Source organism: Camelus ferus, chromosome 10, assembly GCF_009834535.1.
Source record: "Camelus ferus isolate YT-003-E chromosome 10, BCGSAC_Cfer_1.0, whole genome shotgun sequence".
Taxonomy (NCBI): Eukaryota; Metazoa; Chordata; class Mammalia; order Artiodactyla; family Camelidae; genus Camelus; species Camelus ferus.
Genome location: NC_045705.1, coordinates 58,292,586 through 58,317,783, shown reverse-complemented (window position 1 = coordinate 58,317,783; position 25,198 = coordinate 58,292,586). Strand labels below are relative to the sequence as shown.

Below are 25,198 nucleotides of genomic sequence, written 5' to 3'. Positions count from 1 at the left end.
TAGAACCTGTGGATGACATCTGCTTCCAGAGCCCAACCCTCCCAGTTCTAAAAATTTTTTCATTCACAATGTCTAAACCTTGCTCAGCATAGAACACTGCACGGGGAATCAGGCCCATATGGTTGGGGCCCAGCACCACCACCTTCTTTCTCGTCTTCAGTTTTCTCACTTCAAAAATGAGGGTGAAGATCTAGGGCACAGTAGGTGCTCTACGAAGAAGCGCTCCATTCCGTCACCTCCACCCAGTTCTCCAGCATGCAGGGAGGCTGGGGTGAGGGATCGTGGGAACGGAAGTTATCCAGTGCCTGTTTCTAGCCCCTCCTGTTCTCTCCCTTTCTCCCTCACTCCCTCCCTCAGACCCAGACACAGTTTTTCTTGGAGGGGGGGGGCTCCATTTGTGTGTGTTGTTGGGGTTGGATGGGGTATCCTGCCTCTAGAGCGGAAGATGACTCACTGGGCTGTGGACCAGGCACCCTGGGAAAGGCCAGGCCAGCCTCAGGCCAGGGCCCCAGGGAGCTAGGAGATAGGGAGAAGGGGGCAGGGCATGCCTGAGCTGTAGATATAATCCTGGGGGTTCTCGAAGCTCTGCAGCCAAAAGAGGCCATCTTCCCCAGAAGCTGCCAGAAATTCTACTCAGACCAACAAAGGCCCAGGGAAGCTTGGAGTGTTACTAGCTCCTACCAACCTACTAACCTGACCTCTGTTCTAGGCATGGATGCTGCTGGAACAAGGCAGAGATGCCCCCTCCCCTTTGGCGTTTACAGGCTTCACTATCCGTGCCTAGAACAGAGCCCAGGCTTTAGTAAGTGACGTACATATTTGTGAATTAGTGTATGAATGAAAGCAAGTGTCAGTGTAATGAGTGTGCAACAGCAAGTTCAGAATGTCCATGTTTGATCCTCCAATGAAGGAGGGGGCCAGAGAAAGGACTGTTCCTTCCCATTTTATATATGGGCACTGAGGCTCAGAAAGGAAAGTGTCTCATGACCCCCAGGGTAGCAGGTAGTCAGCTGAGGCTGGAACCAGGCCCTTGGGGCTTTTCTACTACAGCTTGTTCAAAAGGGCCCCCACCTCCCTTGCCCCTACCCTACCCTATTCCAGGATCCAGGGGACAAGTTCCATCCATCAGTCACTCTGGCCCTGGAATGAGCCCTGGTAACCCTGGCCCAACCCAGAGCCCAGGGAAGCCCCTTCCATCACACCAGACAAGCCTAGGGTGGTGCCCAGGGGCAGTGACCATGCCCTGTTCAATGATCCCTTCATCCCAGCCTGCAGGGTGCTGTCACTGGGCTGGGGCCATGCTGGCAGAAGTGGTCTCTGCTTTAGGCTGATCAGATGCAGCCTTAGTTTCTAAGCCTTATTGCACTGTATCAGCAACTAGTGATCAGCCCTAATGCCTAGGCAGCATGGTTACCTCTGTGTGTGTGTGTGGTGTGGCCACAACAAGATTCACAGCTGAAGGTCAGCCTGAGCCAGATCCACTCTCTGAAGACAGTAGGACTAGGGCCACCACTTCCAGGAAGGTGTCCTGATAGCCCAGATCTGCCAACTTCCCTCCTTCTCTGAGCTCCTTGGGCTTCTAGAGTTGCAGCCTTGAAACCTTAGTCTCTCTAGGCTTGCTATCATGATATGGACAATAAAGGGCAGCACTCAACACTTCACAGTCTAAAAAACGCTTGCAGGGCCTAATTTCATTAGATCCTCACAGCATCTCGGTGGGGAAACCAAGACTCAGTGAGGAGCCATAACTTGCCCAGGTTTTCAAGACTAAGAGGTGGTGGGCCTGGGGCCAAATCCCCCCTCTGCCACCAAACTGCTTTGGACCTGCTGTGGGACATCCAGTAAATCACTTAACCTTGCTATGCCTAAGGACAGGAAGAGAGCAATGGCATACAAACAGGAGTTAATCTCTCTTGAGGGGGTTCCTATGTACTGCTTACAGGTACTATACTGCTTAGGTATTTATTTTAACCTCGAGATCAGCCTCCTGGGTGGGCCCTGTTATTACTCTGCTTTACACAAGAGGATGATGGGCACAGGGAAGTTAAGGGCCTGGCTCAAGGTCTCACAGCAGATGGGATTTGTGCCACCAGAGGGCCAAGGAGTCAGGCTATCCACACCTATTCCACAGTACAGGAGAGGGGATACCCCAGCTCAAGGGAGTAACCCAGATAGCAGCCCAGGCCCCCAGCACAAGGAGAACACTCATACTGCCTTCGAAACAGCAGTGGAATGACCACAGAGTGGAGTGAATTGTGTACTCATGCAGTTCTTTAAAATGCCATGGAGAAATGTTCAGTGTAATATTAAATAAAAGAAGCAAGAAGCGTACATATGGCACCATCTCAACATGAAATATACATGTGTATATACAAGGAGAAAAGCCTGGAGGCAAATACACCACACACCAGAATTTTAACGGTGGGCAGGGTCCCTGGAAAAAGGAGGGCAGAGCCAGAGACCACGCTGCACTGATGGCTGCCCTGACCTCTGGGAAGCCCCTATCTGTGCCTCAAAGAGCTTACTTAGTACAGTGCCTGGAACAAAGAACTCGCAATAAAGATTGGCTGTTATGCATAACCAGAGAACCTTAGAAGACAGGTCATCTCAGAGGTCGACTGGACCAGCCCCCCAACTCAGGGGAGACATCCCTTGGTAGCCTTTGCTTGCACACCCGCAGGGTCAAGGAGCTTACCCACTACAATGGTACCATGGTAGCTCAGTCTACTAGGGAGCAGGTCTGCTTGGGAGAAAGCCCCAGCTGGGCTGGGCCCCTCAGTCCCTGGGTAGCCTTAGCATTGGATGGTGGTGACCTTGGAAAGGATCATCCATCTCCCATTCTAAATCCTCTGGTCTTAGACCCTTCAATGGGGTGATTCTCCAGATGCAAGGTTGGGAGGGGCTTTCTGGCTGGCTCTCTTGGCCCCAGCCCAGGAGATGACCTCTGTCCCCAGCTACTGTCTCTGGGATGACCAAGGAGCATTTGCTGCATTTGTGCCTTTTCTATTTTCTCCTTTGGAAAATAAACAAGAAATCAGCTGGGTCTGACCTCCTCCCTACCCTACACCCAACCCCTCCAGTCCCCCAGGGGCAGGAGGCCCTCTTTTCCTCCTCCCTGGACTAGTGGAGAACCCCAAGAGGAGAGGCCGTGTGAGCTGGCTGTTGCCATGGCAATGGCAGGCCTGGAATTTGACCATGGGGCCCAGGAGTGGGGGTGGGGAGTTGGTACAGGTCGGTCTGGGGGCAGGGAGGAGAGTCTAGAGGCCCAGGAAAGCCAAGAAGAGCAAAGGCAGGAGGGGGTCACGGTCCCTTCCATGGCCTCAGTTTCCCCATCTGTAAAGAGGAAGAGGCATGGATCTCAAGATCTCTCTTTCCAGCTCTAATTCAAACAGTAATCTGGGTGAGGGCTGCAGCGGGGAGTGGGGAGTAAACAGAGCAAGGCCAGTTGCGCCTTTGGTGCATAGGGACCCCAGGGGACAGGGACTTGCCCCACATCACACAGCAAGTCCAGGGCGATACCAAGACTAGATCCTGGGGGGTGGTCTGTACACTCTGGCTTCCCTGTTTCTCCACTGGAGAGGACAAGGATGCCTGCTTCATGGTGGGGGTGGGAAGAGGACCTCCAAAAATGGCTATGGCTGGGCTGGGCCCACAGTCCTGAGACAAGGGACACTGTGCCTGCCCCCAGCAACCCCCCGCACCCCTGCATCCGGAAGGCTGGCAGATGGCCTGCCGCCACCCCTGCCTGCAGTACCAGGCTACAGTGAGTATTTTTAAATGGGTGCCCACCCCTCTTTGCCTCTTTGCCTTCCAGCCTGCCTACTCCAGGAACACAGTGAATTCTGCTGCCAGCCACCCTCCATTTCAGCCAGGCCTGAGTGGGGACTAGATCCTTGGCTATCTTCTGTGCCCCTGCCTTCAGGCAACCCTCTCCTGATGGCCAAGTCCTTCCTCACAGTCAATCCAGGGAATCAGGGTGATCTTGAGTCCCTTCAGCTATGGATACTTTAGGCCCAGATAGGGATGGGACTTGTCCAAAGTCACACAGCGCAGATGAGGATTTGGGAATGCTATGCCACCAGATTGTGCCCCATCTCCAACTGTCCATCAAGTTATACTGGTGCTGCCCCAAGCCATTCTCACCTCTCTGCCATTGATCCTCAACACCTGCAGCCTTGCTCCCCCAGATGGCCCTCATAACCACCCCAGAAAGATGCTATTCTGACCAGATCACTCCTTATCTTAAAATGCCAGCCATCTGAGAAAAAAAAAAAATAGAATTGGAGCCATAACTCACACTACACACTAGGATAAATTCCAAATGGATCGAAGATTTAAATGTAAAACACAAGAAAGCATAAAATACCAGAAGAAACTTGGGAAAATTGCTTTATAACCTTGGAGAGGGAAAGGCCTTTCTAACCATCACTCCAAATCCAGAAGCCATAAAATAGAAGCTTGATAAATTAGACCACACAAAAATAAAAACTTCTGCATGGCAAAAATACACCATAAACCAAGTTAAAAGTCAAGTGACAAATCAGAAAAATATCTGCAACTCATAACCCAGACAAAGGACTAACCTTCCTAATATTTTAAAGGTTTCTAGAAATTGATAAAACAAAAGGCCAACAACATAATAGAAGTATGGGCAGAGGATGTGAACAGTTCACAGAAAAAGAGAATTCAAATGTCTCTTGGACATGTGGAAAGATGCTCAGACTTCCTCATTATAAGACAAATGCAAATTAAATACACTGCCCATCCATCAGATTGGGAAAACACTGAAAGGTCTGACTTGGTGAGGCTGTGTGGCAGAGGTGGACCTCGGTGAAGAGCATCAAAATTAAAATCACATACACCCTCTGTCCCAGCAATTCCACACCTAAGAAATTGCCATAAACATACACCAGCCCCCATACAAAATAACCTATGAACAAGCTTGTTCACTGCAGCACTATTTGTAACAGCAAAAGACTGAAAATAACCTAAATATCCTTTAATATGTGGTTAAATACAGTTCGGTAATCTGTGCAGTGAGACACTACGCGGTACAAGAAGGAATCTGGAAGCTCTAGGAGTACTGATGAGGCAAGATCTGCAAGTGATACTCAGTGGAGAGCAGTGTGGACTGTGTACCACATCTGTGTGGAAAGTGGGGAAAAGTGCATTTGCTGGTGTTTATATATAAAGGGATTCACTAATAACTAAGAACTAATAACCCAGTGTCCTGGGGTAGGGCAAGGTGGCTACTCAGGGGAAGGAGACTTTTTACCCATTTTGATTTTTCTTAACCACATGAATATATTATCTATGAACATTTTAAAATATATAGATTGAATTTTTTAAAACTTCATCTCATAGTCCGGCCCCTTAGTCTGCTCCCGGCTCATATATTAGCTTTGAACAGCCTTTGCAGCCCTCATCCTCCTCATCCATCAAAGGCTTCGCTTCAGCCTCTTCCTCAGTAACCACCCCTTCTTTACACTCCCTCCTGGGTGGGGAACCCCTGGGCCCCCCCAGCCTCTGGCATCTCTGTCCCAGCCCTGATCACCCCTGGGGTTGCTATCTGTGCAAGTGTCTGTGCATCACCCCATGCTCCCACCTACATACAGGTCCAAGTCTTGAGAGGCTCCAGGTGAATGAAGACAATGAAAGAAAGGGGGACTGCTCTGGGACCCTGAGTTTGGTCTTAGCTTTCTCCCTCCGGTTTCCTAATTGGTCACCTCTTGGACAATTCCAGTCTCATCTCTGGGCTTCTCCAGGATGCTCTCCCTGCCTACCTTGCAGTCACAGAGTAGCTCAGCACGCCAGTCCTTTCTTTGGAGAATTGTTGAATTCCTCTTTCATAGGCCACTCCCCCCCACTCCCACCTCCCTTAAGTTGAGCGACCTCAGGGCTGGGCTTTGACTCAGCCAGAGTTTGGAAATGAGTCCCCAGCCTGGATGAAGTCCCCGGGTCTGGAACTTGCTGGGTGACACTAGCAATCTTGCTCCTCTCTGGGCCACAGATAATGTCAATAAAGAGAGGTTGGCAACTGGCAACTTTACAGAAGGGTGGGGATTTTTGCCAGTAAGAATCTGGCAGAGCCCCAGGCCCACATAATCCCACCCCACCTCTGTGTAGCCCCTTAGGTCCCTTCCTAGGGTAGCTGCCTAAAGGGAAATTTTGAGCCTCCCTTGGGAAACTAGGTATAACCCTCCTCCTCCAAGGATGACTCTCTAGGCTATTCTTGGTAACTCCATTCAATTTGCTCCACCCTAGGACCCCTCCTTAGCCAGGCCAGACCACCTCCCTCCCTCTTCTTCCAATTTACATTATGATTTCCCACTGACCCCTAGTGGTCAGTGGTCCAGCCCAGCCACTACAGGCATTACCACATTTAATTCTCACCAAAACCCTATAATAAATGCCATCACAATTATCCCCATTTTACTGCTGAGCCACAGATGGTTTAAAGTACTTGCTGATGGTCACACAGCTAAAAGGAAGAGCAGGATTTGAACCTCAGCTGTCTGGCTCCACTGTGCTCTAACCATTACACCAACGCAGTTGGACACAGGATCAAATGCAAGCACTCAGGCTGACCCTGACACCCTGGGTGACCTGGCCCTTGCTGACCCACTAGCATCAAATTTCCCCACCTGTGTCATACTATGGCTGCATCATGCTCTGGCCACAGTAGCTCCTCTAACCTATCATACTCTCTTACACCCTAGGTCTCAGCATCTGCTGGTTTCTTGGCCTTCACGTTTGGTAATTTCCTGCCCATCCCGTGTTTTTGGTGGCCAAGGAACTGGAAGCCTCAGCTGTGTGGCAGGCCAAGTTAGGCCAGTGCCCGAGGTGGGCAAAGCCTGGGTCCTGAGGCCTTGGATCCGCCAGGCTCAGAGCCCAGGCTTTCTCCTGCCAGCAACTGTTCATGCTTCCTTTTACTCACTCTCAACTCTGGGGAATTCTTCCTGATTCTAACCTAAATTACCTCACCCTAGAGGAGCCCATGGGACTCCTGAATCTCTAGAGAATTTGTCTTCACCTGCTCCCGGTTAGTGACTGAGCTGGACCAGATAGCATGCCTGTTCCGGGAGCATGGCTGGCTGCCAGCTCCTACCTCCCACAAGGGGCCTATACCTTCCCAGGCAGCAGCAGTTGGTAATCAGGGTCTTCACACCGTTCTGACAGCTCATCCTCCTGGTCAAGTGGGGCTCAGCCCAGCTCTAGAGGCCGCTGGTAGCGGGGCATCACCTGCTAATAGGAACCCTAAGGTGGAGTGCTCCATCAACCTGGCTCCCTCTGGAGAACTGGCCCCCAACAGCCAGGAAGCCTGGCTGGGTTGAGCTTCTGAGCCTGCAGAGAAACTAAAAGGAGGGGCTTGTCCAGCTCTTAATCCCTCCACCAGAGCCCCTCTACCCCAAACAGAAATTCTCTGCCTGAGTCCTAGGGGTCTCCATGAAGTACATGGAGTACATGGGGGGGGGGGGGCAATGTGGTCAAGAGGGCAGACACACCCCCACCTTCACTTAAATCAACAAGGTTCCAAGTTGACCTATTTTATAGCTCTGTGTTAAGATTCCTCTAGAAGAAAAGGTTCTACTATTTTTAAAAGCTTGGAAATTACTACCCTGGGATCAAATCCAGACTTTCTGTGCCGGCGTTCCAGACTCCCCAGGACCCACCCGACTTCTTCAAACCAGGGAGCTTTCGTGGCACCCCAGTCACACCAGGGCTTTTCCATCAAAGGCCTCTGCCTTCCGGGTTCTCTCTGCCTGAAGGGCCTGGCCCCATTTCTGCCTATTGGGGCCCCGCTGGTTCTTCAAGGCTCCAGCCAGTGCCCCACATTAGCCTCTCACCCTCATCCCTCTTAGCCTCCTTCTGATTCTCAGCTCTAGATGGGGCTCCCTGGGGCAGAATCCCTTCCTGTTTGTCCTATAGCCCATGTGCTCAACCTGCACACACAGGCACTAGCAGATGGCAGTGGAATTGTAATTTTAAAGGTTACCCTGGGGTCTCCCAACCCATTACCCAGGCTGATCCCAGAGTTAATTACCCAAGGCTAATTAGAAAAGCTAGAAGTAGCTGTTCAGTCAGTTCAGTTATCTACCCTAGTCCTCAGTCAGATCGCTAGGCTTCCCCCCGGGAATGAGGTCCCACTCCAGGCAAAAAGAAGGCTGAGGCCCTCTTCCCAGTCACTCAGGGCTTTCAATGCAGGGATGAACTGCTCTGTTCACATCACCCCAGATGGATAATGCTGGCTTACATCACTTGTTAAGTTGACATCTGGCTGCCCATATCTACTCCAACTTCACTGTCATCAAACCTTGCTCCAGGCAAAGTATGAGGGGTTCTCAGGCTAGGGTTCTCACCTCTGATTATCTGCCCAGATGTCTTTGTGGGTATAGAGGTCTTCTGGGGATCTCGTGTGTGTGTGTGTGTACACACACACTTATGTTTTGTGGACCTCAGGCTTTGCTCATGTTGGGGTGGGTGGGGGTCTACTGTCAACTTACCCTACAGCATGGGAATTGTTGGTTTCGGTATGTCCCCACTCCAGCCTGCAGGCTTGGCCAGGGCTCCTCTTTTCATTTCCAGCCAGAGCTCAGGGACCAACACTGGGTGTTTCTTACCCAGCACCCAAGGCCCAGGCCTGGCCATACAGAAAGTGGCCTGATGACTGAGGAGAGGGGGCCATAGTGCAGCCTGAAGACCAAGAATTAAACTCATGGGATAGGGCTTAGGGCTAGGGGCCCAGAGGGAAAAGACAGGGCAGGAGGCCGGGGGTGGGGGAGGCGGCCTGGGCTGGCTATGGGTCCGGGCCTCTCTGGGCTCTTTGTCCAAATATGGAAGGTTTTTTTGTCTCCATTTGAGTCACGCCGGCCATGGCCCAAGAGATCTGCTTTCCAGATACTGCAGGCGGGACTGCGCCAGCATTGCCTGGCCTGCCCACCTCCCCCCTTCTCCTGCCTGTAGCTCAGCTCAGCACCCTTCCAACCTCCTGAGCCAGAGCTTTCTCTACCTGCCAGGAGTCCAGCACCCACCTCAGAGGTTCTCTAGCACCAAGAGAAAGGACCCTGGGCCCATAACAGGAAGAAACATTTCCTCTGCCTGACCATCACCTCCTTCCACTCCTCAAGGGCCCCTCCTAGTCAACTGAGCCATTCAACTGATACTTACTGAGCAACTACTGTGTGCTAGTTCCCGGGACTAGGTCTGTGGACTGTGAATCCAGCAGAGTGAAATATGTTCCCCATGTCCAAAGTGAAATACGCTCTTTCTTCCCATGTGCTCACCTTGGTGATGACACCCCCCCAGCAGTCCTGAAAGCCAGGTGCCTGGGTCATGTTCATGGATTCTGGAACCAGACTATCTGGGCTTGAACTCCAACTCTTGGTTAGCTTTCCTAACCTATGCAAGCTACTTCACCATGCTGTGCCTTGGCTTCCTCATCTGTGAAACAAGGAAACAGTCCCTCCCTAAGGGTAGTTGCGAGGATTAAATGAGTGAATACGTGGAAAAGACTCAGACCAGTGCCAGACACACAGGAAGAGCTTTGCTACCATGACTGATGACTCTCTATCCCCTGACCTGAACCATATTCAGGCAAGTGCTGTGGACTAGACCACCTCAGACTTTCCATCAGCTTCCTCCCTGACCTCTCTGCATTAGAGAAGATTCTCTCCTGCAACCTTGGAGTGAGGCCAGCCTAGGCTCCAATATCACCTCACTCCTTCTGGGCTCTGGGATCTGAGCTTGGCTCCTCACCCTCTCTGGGCCTCAGGGTCTAGCTCCCACCCCCATTCCCAATTGGTACTGGCTTAGATAGTACCCTTTGCCCAACTGCCTGGTTGCTCAGGCAGGGCGTAGCCCACACAGAGCTGGGCATGGTTGGTGGGAAGAGCTCAGGGTAGCCTAGGTACTCCCCAAGGGCAGGGCCCAGCTCTTCTCTTCCTGCCTTCCCCAGTCCCCTCCACATTATTTAATCAATGTGTTTTGATGCCCCACCGTGTGCCAGGAACAGGAAGGCTCACATGGGTGGGGCCACTTGGCCAGAACCAAGCTTTGGGTCATAGGGTAAACCGGGGGTCCCACCCACATCTCCACACCCCAGAGCTTTGAGGTCTGTCTCCCCCACAAACAGAACAGAGTTGCAATAGCTGAGTCCTGGGGCAGTAGAGGGGAGAAGGGTTCTTGACACCCAGGCTGGGATACTGCCCTATACAGGGCCCTCTTCCAAAGGCCTGGTCCTGGCCAGGGGCCTCTGTCTGGCTCTGTTGGAGGCAGGGAGATGTAGAGGGTCAGAGGAGACAAGAGACAGACAGAAGGAGCAAGACCAAGGGAGGAGGCAGGATGAAGGGCAGAAGAGGAAGAAGAGAAGAAAGCCAGGAGCCTGCTGTGATGGAAAGGCCTGGCGTGAGTAAGCAGAAGAAAGAGGTGCAAGGAGGAGGGCCTCACAGCCCAGGCCCTGGGTCCAGGTGGGGAGGTGGTGCAGGCTGGGATGAACTGCTCACAGGCCCTTCTCCTCCTCCTCCTCCAGCCTTGGGGCCAGGCCCAGGACTATTTTTAGCCAGGGGCTGAATTTAGCTGTTCCCTCGGAAATTCCTCACCCGCCCCGGGCAACGCCCCCGCTGGCCTTGGGGAGAAGCGTGGAAGCTCTGGTCCAGGCAGGAGGAGAGAGGAGGGCCTAGGAGTAGCAAGGAGCTAGAAGGGTCATAGGCCTCTGATGAGGAAACTGAGGCTAAGGATCAGGCCCCAAATCTGAGTTACTCCTCTCCCTACAGCCTCTGTCCTACTCTCCTCCAGGAAGGCCTCCAGGACTGTACAGCTACAGAATGGCACTTGTCTTGAGGTCTATGGTACAAATATCATGAGGACCCACTGTGAGCACTGCTAGCAAGGCTGCCTGCCTGTCCATCTACCAGTTACTCTTCCCCCAGCTCCTGAGAACCTGCATGTCCAGACCTCTCCTGGGTTCTGCCACATCTGGAACTCCCACTTCACAGATGGGGAAACTGAGGCCAGGTGCCTTGTCTTGCATCATAGCCAGCCAGACAGCACAGGCCTGCTCCTCTCCTGCACATGCTCCCTACCCAGGCTGCTCCCAGAAGGGCTGGATTAGGGGTGCAGCCTGGAGCTCTGCTGTTCTTTGGTGACCCTACTGAGAAGCAGGGCACTTCCGCTGGAGCAGGAGGGACTGAAGTTAGACAAGAAGCATATGGGACCCAGAGGCAGGGAGTTGAGCTGGCTCAGAGACCCCTCACCCTTCCAGAAATGCAGAGAAAAGTTCTGCCTTGAGGCAGGGATGTCTCAGAGGACACTGCATCCTGTCCCACTGCCTCACTCTCTAACCTCAATAAGGGAGGCAGGCCCTACTCCCCCTACCCAGGTTTCTGATAGGGCCTCTGAGACTAAGTTTAAATGTCAGATTTTACCTCCAAATTATCTCCCTAGTAAGTCTTTTTCTCAATCCCTGTATCACCTGCTCCTCTAAACTCAGGCTTATCTCCCAGCTCCCTCCAGTCCAATCATTCCCCCACAACCAGAGGATGCTTTCTAATGTACCCATCTGACGCTGCTCCTCCTTAGCTCCTCATCTTCCATAGCTCCCCACTGTCCACAGGACAAAGCCCCAACCATTTAACTCGAACTGGAGGCCTTCAACCTGGTTTCTGCACACACAGCCTCTCCCCATGTGCTCTGGCCAAACAGAGACCTCCCTGCCCTCTTGGCCCCATACATACATCAAAGCTTCCCTTTCCACCTGGCTCAGCCCAGCTCCCTGAAATGTCAAGTGACCCAAGAGACGTCTCCTCCTCTCTCAAGAACTCCCAGTGGCCCTTGACACCCGGCAGTGAGCTGCACAGGGCAGATTGCTGGGCCTGTTCCGCTACTGTATGGCCTTGGGCAAGACCCCTTCCCTGGCTGGGCCTCAGTTTCCCCTCTGAATAATGCTGGTTTCTAAGAATCTTTCTGGGTGGACCATTCTGGCATTCAAGGCCTTGTCACTCTTCTTCCTTCTCCTGCCTCCCGGCCTGCCAAGAAGTTGGATGTCTCATCACCAAGCCCCACCCAGGGAGACAGGGAGAGAGACAGAGGGGACAGTGAGAAACCAGGAGCAAGACCTCTGTGACACAGGCAGCCAAGAAAGATGGAGCCAGTAGGATTTGGGGCGGGGGGAGTGGGGTCCCTTCCCGTCCTTCCACCCTTCCCTTCACATCTGCTCCTTGACCTCCAATGCCCTGTCCTGGGAAAGGATTAGATGTTTGTCCAAGGGGGCTTGGGGGAGGGGTCTCAGCAGTCCCAGGAGGCCTTGCTTTGGGGCTGGCTGGCAGCCAGGACCCTAGGCCTCCCTCCCTCCTGCTCCACACTGCTGCTCGGGAGCAGGGCCTGCTCACCCCCTGGGAACCAATAAACAGGAAACAGACACCAACCTGGTGCTTGCTCCCTCAGCCTGGCCCCCTCCATCACAGTCCCCACCATCACTGTACCCTAATTGCCCTCCCACTGGCCCAAGACCAACCCCACCTCTCCCTGGCCACAGAATCTCAAAACCAAGAAGTAACAATCTCAAATGCATGAAATAAATCAAGCTAAGAGGTAGGGCTTCTGGAAAAAAAACTCAGACTTCATCTTGAAACCACGAGATTCTACACTCTGAACTGGCAATCTCAAAAGCACACACTTTAAAGTGGCCACATTTCTGAGAGCTCCCAGACCTGGGGTCACGGCTGATGGCTCCACAAGCATTATCTCTTCAGCCCTCACAGTAACTCCTTAGCATCCCCATTTTGCAGAGCAGGAAACTCAGGCTCAGAGCTGAGGTGCAGTGACTTGTTAGATATCACTCAGCTGTAAGTCAGTCAGGTCTGAGATGTCAACCCTTATCCATCTGATCCCAAAGCCCATGGAGCACACAGACCTCAGATTCCCTGCCTTGGAGGGACTCTGAGCCCAGAATAGGAAGCAGAGGGGACTAAGACCCACTTCATAGTCTGGTTCCAATGGGTCTGGGGCTTCTACTCTGCTCTGCTCCCACGTTGGGCCTGGTGGTAACAAAATGGGAGGGGGAGCTGGAGAGAGAAGCAAGATCAGTGGGCACTCGCCTCCACCTAACCACCCAGCCCCTCTCCCACCACCTGCCTCAAAAGGCCCAGACTGCGGGGCCACCAACCCCACCCAGATGTAGCCAAGGACTCCGCCTGCCCTCCTGTCCAGAGCTTTGTCCTCTGCTTCATCGCTAGAAAGAGATGCTGAGAATCTGAGCACCTCGGAGTCAGTGTCTCTTAGAATCTTAGAATCCTAACATCTTAGCATCTCAGTCATGAGGGGAGAAACTAACATTTCTTGAGCAAACTCTCTTGGCATTATTTCATTTAATCTTAATAATAATCCTTGGTGGAGTGAGGGGATAATGCACCCATTTTATGGACTCAGAGGGGTCTGTAAATGCTTGCCCAGGGTCCCAAAGCCAGCCCAGGGAGAGAAGGGATACAGACCACACTCCTTACCCTCCACATGCTGCCTTCCAGGTGCCACCTCCGGGGCAGCACCTTGGCCCCTCAGGGCATGAAGGGACTCGATAGGCCCTCTGGTCCAACAGCACCAGGGTCACCAATCCCCAACACAGAGCTCCCAGCACATGGGGATAGGGAGCTCCTCTCCATCTGCCTTGAGTCCAACTGGGCCAGCCTGGCAGAGACTTGACTCCCCCTACCCCACCCCTACCTTCCCTCTTTGCCCTGGCCCTGAAGTCTCCTGCCAACTGCCCTTCTTGGGACCTGCTTCATCCCAATTTTTAGCCAGCTGCCTCTAGAAGCCAAGCCTGTCTGCAGGGGACCCAATGATTCTTCTGTCCCTCTCCCATCAAACCAGGGCTCAGCCACTGGACCCCACTCACTTCAGAGGGCTAGGACCATCTTGAGAGCTCTTGGCAAGCAGGGATAATGTCCACGCTTTCCCTCTGAGTCCCTACTGCCCATCAAGGGGTTCAACAATTGATGGCTGAACGAATAAATGACAAATGACCATGGAAAGAAATGAACGCAGGATAAATGCAGTGGGCCTGAGTTCACTGGCTTTACCCCATATCAGCACCTACTGGCGGCTCTGGCTCCCAAGACTCAACAGACTGGCCCTCTGCCCACCTGTGATAGGCAGAATGGGCCCCCCAAAGATGTCCATGTCCTAATCCCCGGAACCTGTGAATGTTATTTTACATGGCAAAAGGGGCTTTCCAGATGTCATGAAAGATTTTGAGATGGGGAGATTATCCTGGATGATCCAAGTGGGCCCAAAGTAATCACAAGGGCCCTTGTAACAGGGAGGCAGGAGGTCTGGTACAGAGTGAGAGATTTGAAGATGCTAGCTACTGGCTTTGAAAATGAAGGAAGGGGCCATGAGCCAAGAAGTGCCAGCAGCCCCCAGAAGCTGGAAAAGGTAAGGAAATAGGTTTTCCACTAAAACCTCCAGAAGGAATGCAGCCCTGCTAACATCTTAAGTTTTAGCCCAGTGAAATCCATTGCTTCTGACCTCTAAACTGTAAGATAATATTTGTATTGTTTTAAGCCACTAAATGCATAGTAATTTGCTACAGCAGCAATAGGAAATTAATACACCATCCATCTGCCAGCCTAGACCCTGGAATCAGCTCATGTCCCTCCCACCTCAGGTACCTCTGAAGACTCATCCTCTCACTCTCTCCCTGCCCAGGGAATGTCTGAGAGCCCCGTGACTTCCCCAAGCCCCAGAGGAAGTTTTAACATCTTAGTGGCAGAATTATCAACACTTTGGACAGGCCCCAGAGTGAGCCCCACTGCCTGCCATGAGTGCGGGGCGAGAGGCCCCCTCCACATGTGTGGAGGTGGACAGAGCCTACAGCAGCAGCTGGTAGTAGGGAAAAGCACCCTGGGGGTCAGGCCTGGGGGAGTCCAAGCCCTAATCTGAGCCTCAGTCTCCTCAGCAGCCTAAGGGGGCTGGGAGCCAAGGTCCACCCACCAGCACTTCAGTCTACAAGTTGGGATCCTACTAAGGACAGCTGTTGCTTCTCCCAGCAGGAGAGGACGTTTTTCCTGGTGCCCAAGAGCATGGAGGAATCTGTGGCTCTGAGAGGTGAAAGGACTTACTTAAGGCCACACAGTAGTAAACTGGAGAGACTAAGGCTGGAAAATAGGCCTCTGGACCCCTAAAGCAGACTTCCATGCACCATACCAAGTCATCCCTCCTGAGCCCCACAGTTACTGGAGGGGGGCTCAGATATCTTGGCTGAGGCCCTAGGCCCCTGCAAGTCATGGGCTGGGGCTCATTCAGCTCAGAACATGGCAGCCTGGCAGTCTTCCTCTGCCTCTGTCCACCCCTGGAATGCCCCGGAGGCCTAGGGGTGGGAAGTGGTGGGGGTGCACAGAGGATAAACTCCCATGGGGGGGTGGGGCATGGCTCTAATAGGCTCCTGCTTCCCAGGGGACCCAGGGCCCCCGTTTCAGGGCCTGCCAGCAAGGCGCCAGGCTGCCTGGGCACATTTCCCAATAAGTACGCCAGGGCTGCGAGCCTTTCTGGGAAACATGGGCTCCCCCTTCCCCCACCCTTCTACCACCATCCCCGCCAACTCTGCTCAGTGAGAACTCTGTAGGGCCAATGTATGGCCTGGGAGTCAGGACACCTTGGGCCAAATCCTGTACTTGGGCAAACTTCTACCTACTCTGGGCCTCCTTCATCCATGTACTGGGACCAGATGGAAAGGACAGGGCTGCCTTGGGGTAGTGTGAGCTCCCTGTCTCAGGAGACATGCAAGTTGGAACTATCACAGTGGATACAGAGGAGACACCAGTGGGATAAGGCACTGTCACCTGCCTCACTGGGGCCCTGGGCAGCTACATCCTCCTAGCCTTTGAGCCAGGCCAACAGAGGTCTGCAGGGGGCGACCAGTGCAGCCTATTGCCCCAGTCTAACCTGGGGGCTTTGTCAATCTTCCCTTCCCCACTTAGGTGACCCCTCACACACTGCCCAAACACAGGAGCTATAGTAGCTCTATGTTCAACTTGAAAGCTGGAGTCTAAGCCCTTTCAAAGCCCTCTTGTCTGCAGAAATCCACTACCCTACTGCCTCTGCCCCAGCCCAAGCCACCATCATCTCTTGCCCAGATTATTCCAGTAGCCTCCTGACTGGCCTCCCTGATCTCACCCAGGGCCTATGCAGTCCACTCCCACAGAGTGGTCAGAGCAGACTTGTGAAAGCCTAAGTCAGCTCAGGTCACTGTTCTACTCTGAACCTTCCAACAGTGCGTGTCCCATCTTACCTCAAATAAACGCAGAAGACCCCCTATTGGTCTATGAAATCTACCTCATTTGGTCCCAACCCATTTCCACCCTCCCTTAACTCTGACCTCATCTTCTACTTAACTCCATCCACACAATCCTCTTGACTTCTACCTCAGGGCCTTTGCACTTGCTGTTCCCCTCTTCCCTCCAAGACAGCCACCTGTCTTGCTCTCTCCAGGCCTCTGCTCCAATCTCACCTCAGAGAGGTCTTCTCAGACCTCTTAATCTAATATAGTGCCTCCTCCCTATCATTCTCTATTCCCTTATTCTGCTTTCTTTTGCTCCCCAACCCCCATCTCTCCCTGATGAACAATGTCTCCATTTACAGACAGGTCTCCTTACTAGTCTGGAAGCTCCATGAGGCCAGACCTTTGTTTTGTTTGCTCCTGTATCCCAGGGACTACAAAAGTGCCTGAGTGTCTAGGGGTTCAGCAAGTATTTATTAAATGGATAAATGCACAATTTGCCATGTTCTTTCCCACCATCTGGCCTATGCTCATACTGTGCCCTCCTCCTCGAACCCTTCCATCTCTTCTCTGGATATTCAAACTCTTCCAGTTTTCAAGGCCAAGCTGCAGAGCCTCCTCCAGGAAGCCTCTCCTGACAGCCCCCAGGCCAGTCTCTCAACATTTTATAGCCCCTTCTAGGCTGCTTCTAGATCCTGAATACTCTGAGTGTTTCAGCTCCCCAGACAGCCTAGGGGTGACTCCACCCTACTGTGGGGCAGCATGTGTAGCCTGAGAGATCATAGATGAGGGGGGCAAGTCCTTTCACTGGGAAGGAGGCTGGGGACAGGATTAGCAGCAGCCTCCTAGCCTCCCAAATCCAGCTGGTCCTGGAAATGTGGGGCTGGAAAATGTCAGACTCAACTCTGGTTCCCCCCCAGATTTTCCCTTTTGAGAGGCAGAGGGGAAGAATGACCCATTACTGGGCCACACTCCCCCAGTAGTCCAGCGCCCTTAGGAAGGAGTGGGGAGGTGGCGGGAATAAACAGAGGAAGAGGACAGCCCTCTGCTTGTCCTCCCCCTTCTCAGCCTCCTCCGGGTGGGTGACAAGACATTTAATTATAGATATTTGGTACCGCTCAGAGTTCCAAATGCCCTAATCGCCTCCCCTCCCAGAACCAGTTTCCATGGAAAAATCATAGCAAAGAGCTAAGGAGGGAAAGGAGAGAACCCCCACCCCCCTGGGTTCCCTGCCAAGGAGAGACAGAGAGAAGAAAGGTGACAAAGAACTGCAGCTGGCCTGGCCTTCCACATGCAGCAAGGCAGGGAGCTGGCTGGGCAAGCTGGGAGATAGGGGAAGAGTCTGCTGGGGGAAAGATAAGGGGGTGAGGCAAGGTCAGGGTGGTGCTTGGACATGGCTCTGCCTGCCTTACTATGTGACCTTAAAGTCGGCATTCTCCTTTACGAGTCTTAGAGTTCTTTCCACCGCAAACCCAGGCCCCAGTGAATTAAATACCTACCGTGAAGCTGTTCAGACAGTTAGGGGTATGCAGGTAAGCCCCCATTGCCTCCCCAACCCTGCCCCACTACTCAGATGGCAGGCCAATCCCACCAAGAAACAGGGACCCTCAGGCCCCTTCAACTCTAAGACACTGACATTCTAGGATTCAGTGGGAATTTAAGAGTCTGCAATTCTAAGAATTCAGCACTGTGAGATTCCCACAGCTTTCACATTTGAAGAATGAAACATTCAGAGTGTCTGGCATATAGGAAGCACTTAATCAATGTTGGCCGCTGTTACTGCTGTTTCAATATACTAAAGATCTGTGAGTCCATCCATCTGATTCTGAGACATAAGTCACTTCCAGTTTCTGGGCTATCACTGTCACTTCTGTCAACTGGATATCAGGTACCTGAGGGCAGAAGGTTGGATCACAAGATTCTGTACTTTAAGGCCAGGGTGCGGGAAGCCTTGGGATGAAGAATCGCTGATCATCCAGGCTATGGTGGCCTAAGTGGAAATGACAAGGAGCGTGGGAGGGGGCAGGGCAGGGAGGCTCCACAGCTGGGCCTCCTCCCCGCAGCACATCCGCAAGCAGGCGTTCACGAAGGCAACCATGAGTTATCCTTCCTTCCCTGGGCTCCGAGGTTCTTACAGCTGTTGCATAGAGCTGCCTTTCCCTCCCTTCAGCCACACTCCGACTCATCTTGTTACCCTTGACTACACTGCAGGCTGAGCCCTTCCTATAGAGCTTCAAAGACCAGGAAGTCTAACTACCCACTGTACAGATGGGAAAACCGAGGCCCAAGATGACTCTGTCCAGGTCTCAGAGAGACTCATAGGCTGAGCCAGGCCTGGGTAAATACGAACTCTGGGCTGGGAAAGATCTGACTTTGAGGGACTCCCTGCAGGCTGAGGGTGTGTCAGAGGCCCACTCTGCCCCGGGGACTCTCCTGTCGGCCCCTGACTGGCTTCACACTGGTTTCTGCCTCATCAGCAAAGTGTGACTGCCTCTTCCCTTCTTATTCTGGAGCCCACACCACACCATCTCCACCCATCACCACAACTCAGGAAGCGTGACTGGAGGCCCAAGCCCAAAACAAGGGAACATTGTCTCCTCCATGTAGGCCAACAGGAGGGCTGGACAGCTGCTCCCTACCTTCCTGGAGCTAGAAGGAAGGGGACAGCAGGAGGATTCTGGCCAGCAGATGGGAGAACTTCCAGGCTTTATGAGTGGGTGGGGAATTAGGGGATGGTGAATCTCTTTTGAGCTGATTCAAGTCCGCCAGGTTATACTGAGACCCATAATGCCTAGCCCTGTGCTCAGAAACCAGTGTGGGGCAGGAAGGAGGTGCCAAGGCTGGTTGCTGAGAAGCAGTTGAGGCCATGGAGCCAGTTTTTGCCCCTCTCTCCTTCCCCCAGGGAAAGAGTGATCACACCACCCACTCACAGTACACAAGCCTGCCAGGCAGAGACTATTACCCTCATTTTACAGAAGGGTAAGGGATGTGACTGATTGTAGGCCACACAGGAATCTGAAGCCAGGGTTCACATCCTGCTCTTCCAATGACAGACTCACCAGTTCTCTCCCCTAAGCGGGCCTGGAGAGGTAGGAGGACTGGAGTGGGCAAAGGCTTGGAGGCTGGAGACAGCTTCTTTTCAGAGAAGGGAGAAGCCTGTGTTATGGGCAGATATGTTCCACCTCATAAACCCCTGGGGGAGGGACCCCTAAGCTTTTCCCTGAGGTCAAACTAAGACAAGGGGACAATGTGAAGGGAATAGACCAGGAACCAATTCTGCAAAAGCTCCCACCTCCTCTCTGGGTCTGAATGCTTCTTCTTAGGAGCAGCCCCCTCCCTGAGTCCCTTAATTCCCTCCTACTCTCTCCCCTAATTTACCTTCCAAGTCTTCTAGAGGAGATAATTATATGGGAAAAGCATCTGGGGAAGGGGCCCCTGGCAGGAGCTGCCCCTGGTCTCACCCTCCCCAACCCCACCGTGTTCCAAAGACAACTGGCCCTGGCGTTAGAGCACCTGAGCTGTCCTACCAGGCTCTCAGAAGGAAGGACAGGTCCCAAACTTCCCCTCTCCCCACTTCCTGCCTACTGACTCTGCGGCCTCCTAACCAGAGTTAGGACCAGGGGCAACTAGAGAAAGGGAGAAACAGGGAGAGAAACAGAGAGAGTTCAGGCAGGTCATGAGAGTGCTGAGAACTGGGGGATGACCAAATTAGCCCAGGGTTTACAGTTTCCAGCCTCCTCACTCTTGGCAGGGAACACAATGGGTGTGCAGGCCATGGCCGAAATTACCCCAGGCCATCCCTACTCCAGGGCCAAAACCCAGTGCCTTGAATCCAGTTTCCAGGGTATCACACTGCCTAGAACTCATCTGAACCCCCGGCCAAAACTTGAGGGACAGCTGAAGTCATAAGGCAGAATTGGAGACCTCAGGGAGACCGAGCCCCCAGGGCCTGGGGTCTGGCAGAGAAAGAGGGAAGCATCTCAGAGTCACCAGGAAGTGGGTGGTGGGGGAGAAGATGTAAGCGGGCAGGAAGGGGGACCAGTGCCCCCAACCTAAACCAGAGAGACAGTCCTGCCTATGGGGGCCAGAACTGCTCCCAATCTCTCTCAAGGCCCCTCCTTGACTCTGCCCTCCCTCAGCGGCCCCCAGTATAATCAGAAGAGACCTTGACAGACCTCAGGCCAGAAGAGTCCCCCAACTCCAACCCACAGACTCCTTACAAATCTGTGCAGCACAGCTGGATGAGGACATAGGCATCATCTTGTCCACATCCCCTCTTGATTTCACAGAAGGGGAGGCTGAATTACAGAGAAAGGACAGGGCTGCCAATGTACTTTATGGAACCCTCTCCACTATTCCATAAAGTAATGCCCTGTACCTCTCCAATTTTCCCACGGACAGATCCACATTTTGATCTGCTACAGGAAAGCCACATGAGGAAGGGCAAACCCATGTCAACTGTGGGCCCCCAAACTCAAACATCCTATAAGGGGTCTGGCCAATAGGGCAGCAAGGCTCTTGAGAAAGCTCAATGAGCCTTACATCTCCTTATATATTTATAACAAAGAACAAGATAGGAATCTTTAAAACCAGTCCCTGAAAAACGTCTAAGGGACTAGATTAGAATTCCTTTTAATTATCACCCAGAATATCTTGGAGCAGCTAAGAGCCTCTGACATTAGTACCAGCAGATGCCTGAAGCCTCTGGGGCCCAAGTAGACAGGAGTCCTGTGTCATTAACATTCTTGAAACTACCTAGGCACTTCCAGGACCAGTGAAGCTCCTTCAGACCTGGGCACCTGTCCTCTGAGCACACTCAAAAGGCTCCTGCAGAAGTCACTGTCCATGGCCCTCCTTCAGCCCCACCCTGAAGGCCCCCCCACAAAGACTCACCACTTGTGGCTTGCTGCAGCACTTGCTGGCTGGAGCAGGCTCACCTGCGGCCCGGGCTGCCTCAGGTGGCTTGGCCTCAGTAGAGGGCGGTACAACCTGAGTCAAGCAGGTCATGTCCACTGGCACTGGGGCAGGGACCTCACCGGAGTGGAGGGTCAGCATGTGCTGCTTAGTGATGTCCTCAAATGATGGTGCCTGCAACATGGTGTGGGCTTGGGCAGGGAAGCCCATGGGCTCTGGCACAGCCACAGGGGGGCCAACGGAAGTTGGCAGCTCAGGCATCATGATAGGTGTGAAGGTGGCAGGCACACTGGCATGGCGAACATGTTTGGAGGAGGGTCGGGCCCGAGACAGGCTACCAGTCTGGTCCTGAGTGCCCTCCTCTCTCTGTAGCTCCTGATGACTGCTCCGGGCTGGGCGCTTCTTGGAACCACGGCGGATGAGCCGTGGGGACAGAACGTCAGCCAGTTTAGGATCAAGGTGGAAGTCATGGGCAGTGGAGGGGGCAGGTGGGGCCTTGGGTAGGGCCCTCTCAGACTGTGCCCGGCCCCTGGCAGCACTGGGCTCTTCAGGTTCTGCCTGCCGTTCTGCAAGGATGGGCTCACTGCTGGATGGAGGTAGCATGGGCTCAACCTCTCGGATGGGCTCCCCTCCAGGGCCCTCAAATCCAGGACCAGCCAGCTCCCCGCGGCGGCTGGGGTCACTCAGAGATTTCTTTTTGGGGGCTTTGCCAGCCACTCTGTCATCCACCACACACCCCAAGGTACCAGGCCCCTGAACAATGCTTTGAATAACCTCCTGATATCCCTTGCTCTCTTCACTGCCCACAGACCAGTCACTGTGGCCGCTGGTCAAGCCCTCATCCACAGCTGGGGCTGCTGGAAGCCCTGTCTTGGGGCTCAGAGAGCCCAGGAGGTTGCTATCCACAGAGAACCCAGAGGGGTCCTCAGAGGTGGTGGCCCGGTGGCGCTGTGGAATTGGGTCACTCAGAGACCTGTAGGCCTCACCTGCCTCTCCGTTGTTCAGTTCAGTCCCACCAGGGCCTGAAGGTGGGACTTTACGTCTCCGGCGGAGGGCACCTGGTGTGGGAGGGGTATCAGGAGACACTAGGGCCCACCCTCCCAGACCATCTTCAGCCCCAGGGCCATGATGGTTGGTCTGGGCTGAAGACGAGGAAAGGGGTCGCCACACCCCTGTGGTACCCAGGCTGCAAAAGGCTGAAACAGGAGGCTCAGGGTCCGCCCCAATGCCCTCATCTGTCAGAGTGGACTCAGGGCCGGAGAGCTCTTCCTGGGACCGCTGCCCTTGGGTTATGTCTCCTGCCCAGTCAGGGCTTCCGGGGGGGACATCACTTCCATCATCCTGCTGGGCACCCATGCGCTGGATCTTCTCAAAAACCTGACGGGCCTCCTGCACATACTGATCCTGGACGACAAGGGGCAGTGGGTCGTCCTCGGCACCTGGGCCTGCCAGCAGGAGTTCAGAGGAGCTGGGCTTCAGGGCACCAGTGCGGGGTAGACGGCGGGCCATGGGCTTCTCAGAGCAGGTAAATGACTTTGCCCTTCGAAGGGTGGCTGTCAAGTCCTTCAGTGTGGGGCGGGTGCCAGGTAAGGCTGGGGCTGGGGTGGGCATGGGCCCAAGTTGCCCCACTGGGCTACCGGCTGATGGTGAGTCTCTGCCATCTAAGGGGCCACTCCCAAGGTCCCCGGGTCCCCCACTTGGCTTTCGGACCCTCAGCTCTGAAAGGTCTGAACGCAGGAAACTGAGCAGCGTCAGGGTCTCTGAGGCGATATCTGGATTCGACAGGGACTTCCGTTGCCGGCTCTTGTCCAGCTCCAATCCTCCATTCCTCAACACCCTTGAGGAGCCCACAGGTCCCTTGCTGCGGGTTCGCGTCTGGGGCCTTAAGAGCCCTTCCCCAGCTCCGAAGCTAGGGGAGCGATACACGCCCCAGCTCCCAGAACCCCGGCTAGCCCACAGGTCCTCATCCTTGAGGGTCTCCGTGCTGGAATAACGGCTGCTACCACGAGAACCTGCAGGGCTGGCCAGGTACGCGGGGAAGCTCACCTTGGCCACGCGAAAAGCTCCCCCCACGGTGTCGGACAAGGGCCGAAGTCCTTCCTGGGGACCTGGTACACAAGGAGAGCCAGTACCCCATTCCGGGGGTCCTTCCTCGATAGGGGCTCTTGGAGATATTGAGGGATCGGGGCTCCTGGCTCGCCCTGCCGAGTCCATGCTGCCCAGATTTAACCCATAACTGTCCGGCTTACAGTCCTTAACCAAGAGGGAGCTTTCAGGCCTGGGCCCCGGCCTCCCTCTCCAGCAGTGGCCGCCCTCACCGTCTTGGTCCTCGTCACTGCCTGAGGAGTGGCCGCCGTGGTAGGCCGGACTCTGTGCCCTGGGCAGCGGGGGCGGCGGACCCTCCTCTTCCTCCTCGCTGGAGCTGGCAGCCCGACTGCGGCTGACAGGATAGGAGGAAGCAATGGAGGAGGAGCAGGAGGCCCGGGCCCAGGCCTGCGGTTGGGAGAAGCTATGCCAAGAATGTAAACCATCCACCGGACGCTGCGCTCGCTCCTGTTGCTGCTGCTGCTGCCGCCGCCTCCTCCCCTCGGTCCCTGGGCCGGGCAGCGGCCGCGTCGAACGCAGGCCCGCCAGGGGGAAGCAAGTCCTAGGAGGTGGCGTCGGTGGCTGCCGGGATTCCCGGGTCGGGGGCTCCCACGCGGCACCGTCGGGGCTGGGTGTCCCTGAGGCCTCACAGTCGGCACTGGGCCGCCTGGAGCCAGGGCCACTGAAGAGCTTGCGCATCTCTGTGACGCTGGGCCAGGCCCCGCGCGCGGCTCCCTCCGCCGCTTCTTCCGCGGCCGCGGGGGAGACGCCCCCGTCTCGGGTCCCAGTGGAATTGTCGTCCAGACGCGGCGCGTCGAAACGCCTGGAGAGCTGGCGCACCGACGGCGAGAGGCTGCGGAGCGGGCGCGGCTGCGCGGGGGCGGCCGGGGGCCCCGACGCCAGCTTGGACACGCGCCGGGAGGGCTGGCCCGGGACGGCCGAGGCCGGCCGGCACGAGGCGCGCCGCCGCAGCCCGGGGGGATCTGTGGCCTCCTCCCTCGGCCCGGGTCCGCCGCTCCAGCGCTCTAGCAGCTTGAACGAGACGCTGCGATAAAGCGGGGACCGGGTCGCCCCGTCCGCCATAGTGGCGGCACTCACTCTGGGGGGGCTGGCCTCGGGGAGCCGCGGCCAACCCCCCCTGCGCCCCCGCCCCGAAGGAGCGCAGCGGCGGGAGTCTGAAGGCTTGGGTCCCGCAACCGCAGTGCGAGGGGGTCTGCGGAGAGCGCGCACAGACCGGAGCAGAGGTTTATCTGCCGCGGCTCAAGTTTCTGCGGCCTTGGGAAGCATCGGCTCCATCCCGTGCGACCCCTCCCGCCTCAGCGTCGACTCCTGGGCCCAGCCCCCGCCTCGCCCGGTGAGGCCTGGAGCATCGCGGCCCGACTCGGTCTTGGCTGGATCCCAGCGCTCCGTTCCTCGGCTTTGCGCCCGCCAGCCGGCCTGGCTGCTTCCCCTCGAGCTCCCGCTCCGGCTCCCGCTCCCTCCCTCTTGGCTGCTTGCTTCTCACTCCCTTTTGTTGCAAATAAACTTTGCGGCTGAGGAAAGGGGGTGGGGGGCGGGGCCTCGCGCCCAAAAGAGGGGGTGGGCTCCCGGCGCACGCAAGGCTGGGAATCCGGAGTTGGGGTGGGGGAGGGAATCGGGGAGGAGCCAAAGGAGAAACAAGATTGCTTGAATACAGGCAGACAGAATCGGCCCTCCAGATGAGCCCCTCGGGAGCTCAGCGGGCTGAACTGTCCCCCGACCCACGCACTCGGTCCGACACAACGCACACTCCGGATGTGGTCAGCTCCGCGGAAGTCCAATCAGGGCAGCGCACTCACTGATTCCGGGCGGAGACACCTCCTGCCCAAGGGACCCGAACATGGCAACTTCGGACCCACTAACTCTCGTACACACCACGGATACTCAGGTACACGCAGAAACACCCTCCTA

The 25,198-nt window shown here is 54.8% G+C and overlaps 1 protein-coding gene across 1 annotated transcript in view; it reads right to left on the bottom strand.

The window, feature by feature from the left end:
- The window catches only part of ARHGEF17 (Rho guanine nucleotide exchange factor 17), a 54,914-nt gene extending 30,530 nt beyond the window's left edge, over positions 1-24,384 (bottom strand). Inside the window, exon 1 of the mRNA XM_032489303.1 lies at positions 21,164-24,384. Coding sequence (XP_032345194.1) covers positions 21,164-24,352 — 3,189 coding nt within the window. The 5' untranslated portion in view covers positions 24,353-24,384. The remainder of the gene's footprint in view (positions 1-21,163) is intronic.
- Between the last annotated feature and the right edge of the window lie 814 nt (positions 24,385-25,198).